Source organism: Phyllostomus hastatus, unplaced genomic scaffold (genome assembly GCF_019186645.2).
Source record: "Phyllostomus hastatus isolate PE091 unplaced genomic scaffold, TTU_PhHast_1.1 phas_scaffold_93, whole genome shotgun sequence".
Classification (NCBI taxonomy): domain Eukaryota; kingdom Metazoa; phylum Chordata; class Mammalia; order Chiroptera; family Phyllostomidae; genus Phyllostomus; species Phyllostomus hastatus.
Genome location: NW_025334042.1, coordinates 22,957,752 through 22,969,213, shown reverse-complemented (window position 1 = coordinate 22,969,213; position 11,462 = coordinate 22,957,752). Strand labels below are relative to the sequence as shown.

The window sequence follows — 11,462 nt, the reverse complement described above, 5'->3', positions numbered from 1 at the left end:
ATCCAAATGAAGGCACGCACACACACACATAAATACACACAAACTGGTAGCATGGATTGTTGAAATGGACACACAGTGAAGAGAAGCTGATATGCTTAAGAAAATGGCAATCAGATAGCCAAGGTGATAAAAAAATCACAGATATTGTGGTTATGGATGGATGTGAGGCACCTTACTCATTCACACCATCGGTACTGGCAACATTGTTAGCTTCAGTTTCCTCACTGTAAAAATTAAGATAATACAGCCCTCTTGTTTTTGTTGTGATAAGCAACAATATCTAGAACATAAATGGCACCAAAGAAATGTATGATTCCATGTTTATGGGTTTCCAGAAAAACAAAGGTATGAAAAAAAATCAGAATAGTGGTTTGATCTGATGGGGAGATGACTGAGAAGGAACACACCAGAGATCTTTCTGGCATGATGAAAATGCTCTGTGCCCTTGCTGGTGTGGCTCAGTATATTAATATCAGCCTGTAAACCTGAAGGTCGCCAGTTTGATTCCTAGTCAGGGCACATCCCTGGGTTGTGGGCCAGGTGCCCGATTACGGGCGAGAGGCAACTGGTCGATGTATCTCTCCTCTTTCTCCCTTCCTTCCCCTGTCTCCAAAAATACATAGATAAAATCTTTAAAAAAGAAAAAAGAGAGAAAATGCTCTATGTCTTCATCACTATAATAATTTCAGTCATGTATAGATTTTACAAATTTTTAATTTTTCAAAAATGTTTACATGTACAATTTTTTCATTTAAATGAATGTGCATGCATTAAATTTTTATTAGTATTTATCCACATTGTTGCATGTATCACTAGTTTATCTATTCCCTGCTAAACACAATTCCTTTCTGTAAATAAACCACCACTTTTTTTATCCATTGCTTAATCTACTGTCTTTGATGCTCATGTGGAGTTTTTTCCCACCAGTTTATGTCAGTTAGGGTAAACATGGTGCTGTGAATATTTTTGTACAAGTCTTTTTGTCAACATATTCATTTATTCAAAGAGCAAAATTGCTGGGTCACAGAGTAGGTATATGTGTAACTTTGTGAGAAACAACCCAACTTTCCCAAGTGATTGTATTACCTTACATTCTACAAGAAAAGTTCCAGGTGCTCCACACTTTCTGCCAGCATTTGGCAATGTCAGCCATTCTGGTGAGTGTATAGTGGCTCCTCATCATGGTCTGAGTCTGCATTTCCCCAATGACTATGTTGGGCAACTTTTTACAGGCCTCCTGCTCATTCAGATGTTTTCCTTTCTGAGAGTCTTTTCTCATCTTGGGCCCATTGTTTGTATTGGATATTTGACTTTTTAATTATTTTAATATTTAGTGTAATTGGTATATTTATTATTGATCATAGGTATATGTTACATATCTGTGTACTATTTTTGATATTTTTCCCCAGCTCTAGCTTGCCTATTCTCTCTTAATGGTTTCTTTTGATGGGCAATTCAGTATTGCTTTACCTGTGTTATCTTTTAATTTAAATTTTTTATTTAAAAAAATAAGTTTAGCAATTTCCTTCCTAGATCAACTTTCCAGCACACACACACACACACAGTTTCAAAATTGATTTTAAGATGAAACATTTTAATGTATGAAAGATAATAATGAGAAAAATAGCACACATAGTTCATAATTTAGTAGTAAGAAACTATTACAGAGTTTTGACTTGGAAGTGAAAGATGGAAAATAAGAAGAATAAGAAATATTAGAACATATTCTGCAGAAAGTTAGCTCTTGACCACAATGTTACAGAACAAAATCAAAGGCTCAGTTTAAGGAGATACAAAGTTATTCAAGGGTTAAATCTGAAAAAAACATTTAAATTTCCATAGAGCTGTTTGTAAAAGAAGAGCAACAAATGGAAAGAGCACAGTGAGTTGAGACTTGTGGGCCAGGATATAGACAAAGGGAAAGCCATAATTCAGGGGACACCATGAGAGCTATTGGACAACTGTAGCAATACTGAGAGGTTGAAGGCGAAAAGTGTGCATGCACAGAATGGGTGGAAACTCTGGGTTGCTAGAGGAGACAGTTAATGCTACTTTCTTTCTGTTTTCTTCCAAAGGGTTATCATCCTTCAATGGCCTTGAGGAACCACAGCACCATGACTGAGTTCCTCCTCCTTGGGCTGCCTGCTGATCATCCCAGCCAGGCCCTACTCTTTATGCTTTTCCTGGTAATTTACCTCCTGACTCTGTCAGAGAACCTACTGCTGATCCTGGTGATCAGGACCAGCTCTCACCCTCACACCCCCATGTACTTCTTCTTGAGTCAGCTCTCCTTCCTGGATGTCTGCTACTCTTCAGTCATGGTGCCCAAGATGTTAGAGAACCTCCTGTCTGAGAAGAAAACCATCTCCATAGAGGACTGTTTGACCCAGGCCTTCTTCGTGTTTGACTCTGGGGGAACAGAGATCTGCCTCCTTGCAGTGATGACCTATGCCCGCTATGCTGCCATCTGCCACCCTCTACACTATGGTCAGATGATGAGTGATGAGCTGTGTGTGGGGCGGGTGGTGGGATCCTGGGGCCTGGCCTTTCTGGATGCTCTCATCAATACCATCCTAGCTTGGAAGTTAGACTTCTGTCAGACTCGAGTCATCTCCAACTTCCTTTGTGAGATACCTTCTCTGTTCCCCCTCTCCTGTTCCAACAGCTCCAATAACTTTGCTGTCCTTCTCTGCTGTGTCTTTCTGCATGCCTTTGGGACCTTCCTCCTGGTTTTATACTCTTATGCCCGCATTGTCTCCACAATCCTGAGCATCAGCTCCACCTCAGGCAGAAGCAGGCCTTCTCCACCTGTTCCTCCCACATCACTGCAGTGACCGTACTTTATGGTTCAGGCATCCTTCGCCATCTTATGCCCACCTCAGGTTCCCCATGGGAGTTGGTTTTCTCCATGCAGTACAGTGTGCTCACTCCCCTACTGAATCCCCTTGTCTATACCTTCAAGAACAAAGAAGTGAAAGCAGGTCTGAAAACCATGTTGCAAAAAAGTTTAAATCTTTTTTAGAGTTTACACAGTTCTCTGCTAGGTAGCAGAGATCAGGTAAAGGATGACTGACAAACAGCATAATTACAGCAAGATACCTAAGTAATAGACACAAAGGAAAACTTTGTTCCCTCATAATGTCAGACATAACAAGCTATCTTGTAATGCCTCCTTCCTTGGAAATGCACACAGAAATGCAGAAAATCAGTTGCTTGCTTTGGTTTGTGTTTCATCTTTCTCAGTGGCAGAAAAATATATATCAGACAACTATTTCAATCCAAATGATTAGGCTGCAGACATAGAGGTATATTTTTTCCTTTTGTTTGTGAAATGTTACCAAAATCCCCAGCATTGGGAAAACTGTTCATGTCCTGCATGCTCACCTTGACTCCTGTGGGTATGAACTTAGAATTAAAGCCTTGCTTCAAAGTGAAAAACCAAGGTCTCTGAAGGAAGAAAGACATAGGCTTGAGAATCATGGAGGAGTGAGTGGAAGGTAGGTTTAAGATGAGCTCTGACTGAAAAGGGTCTTGGGGCAAGGCAGATGCAGCTTAAGTGTCTGAGAGAGGAAGTCAGCTTCCTCTGGTCCAGAACTGGTCCAGGCTGACAGACAGCTTCCACAAGCCCTGTGAAGCATAATCTGCTATGTGACAAGTGGAGCCAATGCCACTCCTTCTAGGGTGGTATACAAGTCCTGCTTCTTTCCCCTTCTAGGTTTTTCTGGTGGCAAGGAAGAAGTCTGGTAAAGCTTGTTCTGGGGAAAGTGATGAGGTTTAGAACAGAAATGCATGGAGTGAAGAGGATCCTAGGTAGGGGTTTCCTGAGAGACAAAAAAAAAATGGTCATAGAGAAGAAGACCAATCAGAAGAACTGTATAAAGCCACCTACCAAAGCATCATAGACATCTACATAAAACTGCTGATAGCCCATAAAATGGACAATCTTAGCCCATAAAGAAACCCAAATGTAAAGCCATAAAAACACTGTTATTTATTCTGAATATCTTAAGTGAAGATGCATTTAATACTAAGTGGTTAGACCTGGCTAGTGTGGCTCAATGGATTGAGCAGGGGCTGAGAACCAAAGGGTCGCCAGTTTCATTCCCAGTCAGGGCACATGCCTAGGTTGTGGGCGAGGTCCCCAGTACTGGGCAGTTGAGAGACAACCACACACTGATATTTCTCTCCCTCTCTTTCTCCTTCTCTTCCCCTCTCTCTAAAAATGAATAAATAAAAATCTTTAAAAAAAAAACTAGGTTATTGTAATGAGGGGTTCCCAGGGAAGCAAAAAAGAATGAAGCTAGACCAACCCTAGTCTGAAGCTGATGATTCTACATTGACTGCTGGGCTGCTGGGGGCATCAGAGCCAGGACCATTTAGGAGAGGAACTGCAGATGATGCCAGACTGCTGAAGAAGGGCTGTGCTGCTCCTGCCAGAATCAGAATATGCCTGCAGTGGTGTCTGCCCATCCTCATCTTCCTCTTCCTCAATCCTCTGTTCTTCTTCCTCTTTTCCTCCTCCTTTTCTTCCTCCTCCTCCTTCTCCCTTTTCATCTCCTTCTTCTCCTTCTTCTGCTCCCCCTTCTTCTTTTTCTTCATTATTAGTATTTTCTTAAACAGGCCACTGTCTCCAAATGGTTAACTGTAACCTGAAGACAATTAGCAAGAGGCTCAGGGCAATGTCCTGCTCAAGCCTCCAGCCAAAACATTGTAAAGTCAGGAATACAAGGATGACTATAAAGCTGGTAAATGTGACACTCCTGGACAAGAAAAGAACATTAGCAAGGAGACACCTTGAGAGGACAGGAATTGAGAACCTGAGTCTGCACCTACCCCACAGAGCTACAGCTGGGGTATTCACTGCCCCAGTGAAAGCACAGGAATGCAGGCAAAGGACACGTGTGATTTCTGTAACTCTATTCAAAGGCAAACTAGTGCAATTTGGGGCTCTAAGAGGCCTGTGGATTTGTTCTCCAAACTCTGGAAACTTTGGAAATTACCAGGCAGCCTTCAGAAAGAGACTGCTAAGGCCCCCTGTTCCTTTTCTGTACCCTCTCACTTGGGGTGTTCATGTTCCCACCAGGGCACTGCCCTCTGCAGGCCCTGCCCTGGCTCTCAGTGATCCAGCACATTCACCTAAGGTTTTGTTCTTCATTTTTTATTCATTGCTTTTCTTTTTTAAGGAAATTTGGCTAAAGCAATTTTGTCTTATAATCACCTCTACTAACAAAACATTTACAAAATATCTATTGTTATCTAATATCAGAATTTCATACAAGATAGACCTCTTTCAGCTCCTTCCAATATTGTGCCCTCCTTTGGGTCTCTTTCCTACTTGGGAAAGTTCAAAAGTTTTCAGCCAACATGCCTTTTCCATGTAATGGTATTTTTAAAAAGGAGTATTTACCAAATATTTAACTCTTAGTATCTAATTCATTAAAGTTACATAATTGCTTTTAGATATTTTCTCATATTTGCAATTTTTGCAATAGATAGATTTATGAAGCAAGTAAATCAGTTACTTTGTTATTTTCCACATTACAAACCACAAAGACTGAAAATATTTCATGGATTCTGCTAAACAGTTTAAATTATTTTTTCTTTTACGTTTCACTATGTTGAAATCATAAGTATTATTGATTTGTGTAAAATATTAATATTTTTCTTTAAATATTTTAATTAGAAATTATCAAAATATAGAAATATGGTTGTACTACACAGTAAAAACCACTATTAATATTTAGGTATACCTCTGCCTAATTTTTCTATGCCCAATGTCTTTAGGGTGCATTCTTATACATACCTGGGACTATAATTTGTTAGAATTTTGTCTCTGTCATTTTACTTATAAAATAAAACTTCTGCATTTTCAATAATATTGTAGTCTGTATTATATTTTCTCAAGAACAAAAAGCCATAGTTTATATAACAATTCCCCTATTAAATATTTGCAGTGTTTCCCCATGTCACTCAATCAGTTACCTAGCAGTTATTTTAAAGAGTTCTCCCCTCTTCTTCCCTCCCTCTTTCTGTCTCTTTTCTTTCTTTTTTTCTTTTTGTGGTAAGTTCTCACGGAACAGAACCAACCTTGCTGAGGGAAGGCTGAAAAGCATAGGCTTGGGTGACAAAAAGAAAGGGCAGCAAGAGCAAGGGTGGCCACAGTATCAGTCCTTTGTCTTGGGGACTCATGTAGTTGGCAGAAATGGGGTGAGGGAGTTACATATTGACTGGTGGGCAAAGGTGGTGTCAGCTCCCCCTGGGGAACATGACTACCCACTCCTCACCTCTGATAACCCTGCATGTGATCTCTATTTCTGTGATTCTGTTCCTGTTCTAGTTGTTTGCTTAGTTTATTTTTATGTTTTTGTTTTTGTTGCTTTAGATTTGGTTGTTGATAGTTGTGAGTTTGTTGTCATCTTACTGTTCATAGTTTTGATCTTTTTTCTCTTAGTTAAGTCTCTCTAACATTTCATAGACTATGGGCTTGGTGATGATGAACTCCTTTAACTTGACCTAATCTGGGAAGCACTTAATCTGCCCTTCCATTCTAAATAGTTTTGCTGGATAAAGTACTCTTGTATGTAGGCCCTTGCCTTTCATGACATTAAATACTTCTTTCCAGCCCCTGCTTGCTTGCAAGGATTCTTTAGAGAAATCAGCTGACAGTCTGATGGGAACTCCTTTGTAGGTACCTGTCTCCTTCTCTCTTGCTGCTTTTAAGATTCTCTCCTTCTCTTTAATCTTGGGTAAAGTAATTATAATGTGCCTTGGTGTGTGTGTGCTTCCTTAGGTCAAACTTCTTTGGGACTCTTTGAGCTGCCTGGACTTCTTATAGGTCTTTTTCCTTTGCCAGATTGGGGAAGTTATCCTTCATTATTCTTTCAAATAAGTTTCAATTTCTTGCTCTTCCTCCCTCCTTCTGGCACTGCTATGATTCACATGTTGGAAAGTTTAAAGTTGTACTGGAGATTCCTCAGTCTCTCCTCATTTTTTTGAATTCTTATTTCTTCATTCTGTTCCAGTTGAATGTTTATTTCTTTCTTCTGCTCCAAACCATTGATGAGTCCCAGTTTCCTTCCCTTCACTGTTGGTTCCTTGTATATTTTTCGTTAGTTCACTTTTCATAGCTTTCACTTTTTCCTCTATTTTGCAATCATACTCAACCACTTCTGTGAGCATCTTGATTACAGTGTTTTGAAATGTGCTTCTGATAGATTGGCTATCTCTACATCATTTAGTTGTATTTTTTCTGCAGTTTTGACCTGTTCTTTTATTTGAATCATATTTTTTGTCTTGGCATTCCTGTTACAGAGTAAGGGGCAGAGGCTTAGGCATTGGCGAGGGTGGGGTAACCCTCTTTGCTGCATTGTGACACTGTCTATGGGAGAGATGTCCAACAGGAAACAATGACACTTGCTCAGATCTCACCCCACTTTCTGTCACTTCCCTAGCTTCCCACAAATTGTACACTTTCAGGTGCTCATTCCCAGGTGTGTAGGTTTGTGTTCATTCTAGGACCCTGTGGGCCTCTCCAAGAGACTCTACTGTGAGACTGGGACTTTCTCCTGCCTTCACAAACACCACAGGATTTACAGCCACAGGTTTTCAGTTTAGTTTCCCATGCTGAACCCTGGGTTTTCTGGTCTGTCTCACTCCCCAGTTGTTCCTCTCAGCTTATCTGTGCACAAATGAGGAACCACTGCTCCTCTAGCCCCCACCACTCCTCCATGGTGGGCTGCTTTGCTGGGAACCCTCTGCACCTGGGGAGTCCCTGCCAGTCTCTGCCCTTCCTACCAGTCTGGATGAATGTTTCTTTAACCCCTTGGTTGTCAGAATCCATGCAGTTTGATTTTCTGGCAGTTCTGGTTGTTTTTTTGTTTTTAAATTGGTTGTTATGTTTCTTTTGGTTGTGTGAGGAAACAAAGCATTTCTACCTCCACCTCCACCTCGGCCAGAACTCCTCTCACTGTTTATTGTTTGCTTATGTTCTCTGTACCCATGGCTGAAAATAATGACTTCTAGTTAGCAGTTCTACAAGCATTGGCTCTAATGCAAGGATGTGGGAGTTCTTTGGAAGATCCTGCTGATCCTTCTCACTGCACAGTTCCCTGACCTAGAACACTTGACTCCTGTTGACTCTCCTCTATCCTACCCCTTCTGCAGTACCAGCAGCACTGCATAGGCTCTTGCTACAGAGGAATCCTCCCCCAACAGCCACATTGGATGTGACAACTTTGAGAGTCTAAAGCCACCTCTCTACCAACATAAACAATGTCTCTCCCCTGGAAAATTCATGTATTCTTCTCATGAAAAGCAGTGGATTAGCAGGTTGCTGAATTCCCACCTGCCTTCTCTGCCCTGTCAGCTCTTCCAGTTCTTCTCGCCCTGGCTCAGACAGGCACAGAGGAAAGGTCAGCAAGTCTACTGCTGAAGCAGAAGCCCAACAGGGCAATGAGAGCTGTTGTTTCTGCCTTCAGGCACCCCCTGTTTTTGTGGGGGTTTTTTCGTGGCATCCCATTCATTTGGATTCTACAAAAGGAAAGTGATATTTCCTTAACCATCAAAAGAGAACTAAATGAGTTCTCACCACTGTACACAAAGTCCCAATTAAACCAGTGAAATTAACACCCTTCACCCTTTGTTACAATCTCAGACTTTTTATATAGTCAGGGAAGGAGGGAATTGGTAATAACTACAGGTAGCATAACAGACTCTACCATCCTTCAAAAGGGTGTGTGATGCCATTATTGGTAGGTATTATCAAGTGTAGAGTATTTATGTTGTGGGAATATAAATTGGTTCAGCCACTATGGAAAGCAATATGGAGGTTCCTCAAAAACTTAAAAATAGAACTACCTATGACCCAGCTATCCCACTTCTGGGTTTATACCCAAAGGAAATAAATACAGGGTATGGAAGATATACATGGACTCCCTTGGTTATTGCAGCATTATGCACAACAGCCAAGACATGGAAATAACCTAAGTGCCCATCAACAGAAGAATGGGTAAAGCAGATGTGGCACACAATTAATAATGTGGAATATAATAGAATATTATTTATCCAGGAGAAAGAAGGGTGTTCTGGCACTCATGACATGATGGAACTTGACCATGTTATGCTAAGTGAGATAAGTCAGCAAAAGACAAGTAATGTATGGTATCACTTATATGTAGAATCTAAAAAAGGCAAATGCATGAAAACAGAGAGTAATTGGTGGTTACCAGCAGATGGAGTGAGGGGAAACAGGACAGATGTTGTTTAAGGGTGAAAACTTGCAATGAGAAGTAAATACATCCAAGAGCTCTAATGCACAGTTCAGTGAATATAGACAACAAAATTCTATTAAAGTTATAAAACTTACCAAGAGACTAGAACTTCACTATTCTAACTGTGGATGGAAAAAGAGACCCACATACTAAACCTGACAAGCTCAGAGAAGGCCTGCATGGTGGGCCTTAGCAACTCAGAGAACAAAAGTAATCACATTGCATAGTCTGAACACAAAACTTTCTAACTAAAAGCAGGTCATAGCAGGTAGTCACATCCCAGGCCTACAGCTTCCTTACCAAAGGTCAGTCTTTGCCTCTAGTGAGCCTGTCTATTGACTTTTTGCATCTAAAACAACACACTTCTGGACTGTCAGAGTATTCTCTTCTCTAGACCCCTCAGGGCACCAGCACAGGCACCAGAGCAGGAGACCACAGAGCCTCTCATTGTTATCTTGTTCCCACAAACCAGCTCTAGTGCTGTGAATGTGAATTATTAACCATTCTTTCCCCACCAATGTGAAAGTGTGTGGCTCTCCATTTTGCTTCTTATTCAATCTCTGCCTTGCTTTCTCCTGCCCCCTGAACCTACCCTCTTTACATCACCTCTCTTCATTCTAATGTATAAAATAAGCTGCAAAACTGCCATTTTCTGGAACATCTCTCTCAATTCATTGAGATTTTGCTTCCTGGCAATTGTCATCAGTTTGGCTCAATAAACAAAAAATTTTCTATTGCTTTTGATTTTTCTTACATGGATATAACCACTACAAAATGCTAGTTATTTAACATGTTGCAGTTATTGATTATCAGTACAATGGCAAAGTATAAATCTTGGATCTACACAGTTGTAGTCTATGAAAAGAGAACAAATCAACAGCAAAACCTTTGGAATGCTCAAAGCGGTACTCCAGTTGTGTTTAATGGTATGACTCCCTGCCTGTTCATGTTGCAGGTAGATTCTTTGGGGACTTACATGGACAACTGAATGACAATATGATACTGTAACAGGGTGTAGCCAAGAGGGGACCCCAAATAGGGATTTGGAATGGAGTCCAGAACTCAAGGTGTTCAGGAAATATTAGGATGTCCTCACTCCCTGCCAGGAGTGGGTTGGGGGAAGGGACAAATGGAGCAGGGCCTTTGAGAGCTGTTTTGCATAGCAACAGCTTTGCAGCTAACCTCTGTTGTGGTCATTTAACATATCTCTAACCTTTAACTGGTTGCTTAGATATGTTAAATAGCTGTACCCCTGCAATGAGCCAGGGGAATGGAAGTCACATCCCCACCAAGAGGTAACTCGGGGGTAGGTCCCCCGAGTTACAGCACCCGTGTGGGAGCTTGGAGAAGATTGGCTCCAGGACATGGGGCCACGCCTGCCCAGACTCACGATGGCAGCCCAGTAAAGCTGGAAGGCTTTGAGAGTACTGGCAGGTGTAACTGAGTGTGAGAGGAGTCAGAAATGGGACTGCAGAGGAAGATTGGCGTGGGGATTTAAACCCAGATGCAGCAGCCATTGCAGGGAGGACCACACAGCTTTGGCAGAGTGGAGACTCCCGCAGCCCTGTGAGAAAGAATCACCATGCGGCTTTAGCAGAGAACCGCCACCTGGCTTTGGCAGAGTGGCAACCCCCCCACACCCCCACAGCCATTGAGGAGGAGAACTACGAGGCTTTGCCAGAGTGGAAACTCCCGCAACCATTGTGCAGGGAGGACCATGTGGCAGGGGCAGTGGAGGGAGAACCATGTGGCTTTGGCAGAGTGGGGACACCTGCAGCTTTAGAAGGGGGAACCACCACCCAGCTTTAGCAGAGATCCTGGCAACACAGCTGATGGTGCCGGGGACTGAGGGAAGCCTACCAGCTGAGACAGATTACTGAGAAGAACTGGGGGCTGCCTGAGCACGGACTTCTATTTCTTTTCCTGAGATATGGTAACCCAGACTGGGCAAAGTGGGGAAGGAAGGACTGTGTGTGTTTGTGGGTATTTTAAGGGACTTTGGGATTTTCATGAAGACATTAGGTCACTACTTTAAGTTTGTATAGCATTAAATAAACATTTCCTTTCCTTTTCATGAATCTCTGGCATTGAGAGATGTCTTTCCTCTGGTGGCAGACATAACGAACCTGGGGGGGGGGGTCCTTTCAGTAATAGTATATCGCCCCAGGCCCCCCTTGTTATTCTGTAACAATA

At 41.8% G+C, this 11,462-nt stretch overlaps 1 protein-coding gene across 1 annotated transcript; it reads left to right on the top strand.

The window, feature by feature from the left end:
- The first annotated feature begins 2,090 nt into the window (after nucleotides 1-2,090).
- LOC123812625 (olfactory receptor 8S1-like) lies at nucleotides 2,091-3,022 on the top strand. Its single transcript, XM_045829403.1, is given in 2 exon segments — nucleotides 2,091-2,793; nucleotides 2,796-3,022. Coding segments are annotated over 2 exon segments (930 nt in total).
- The last annotated feature ends 8,440 nt before the right edge of the window (nucleotides 3,023-11,462 follow it).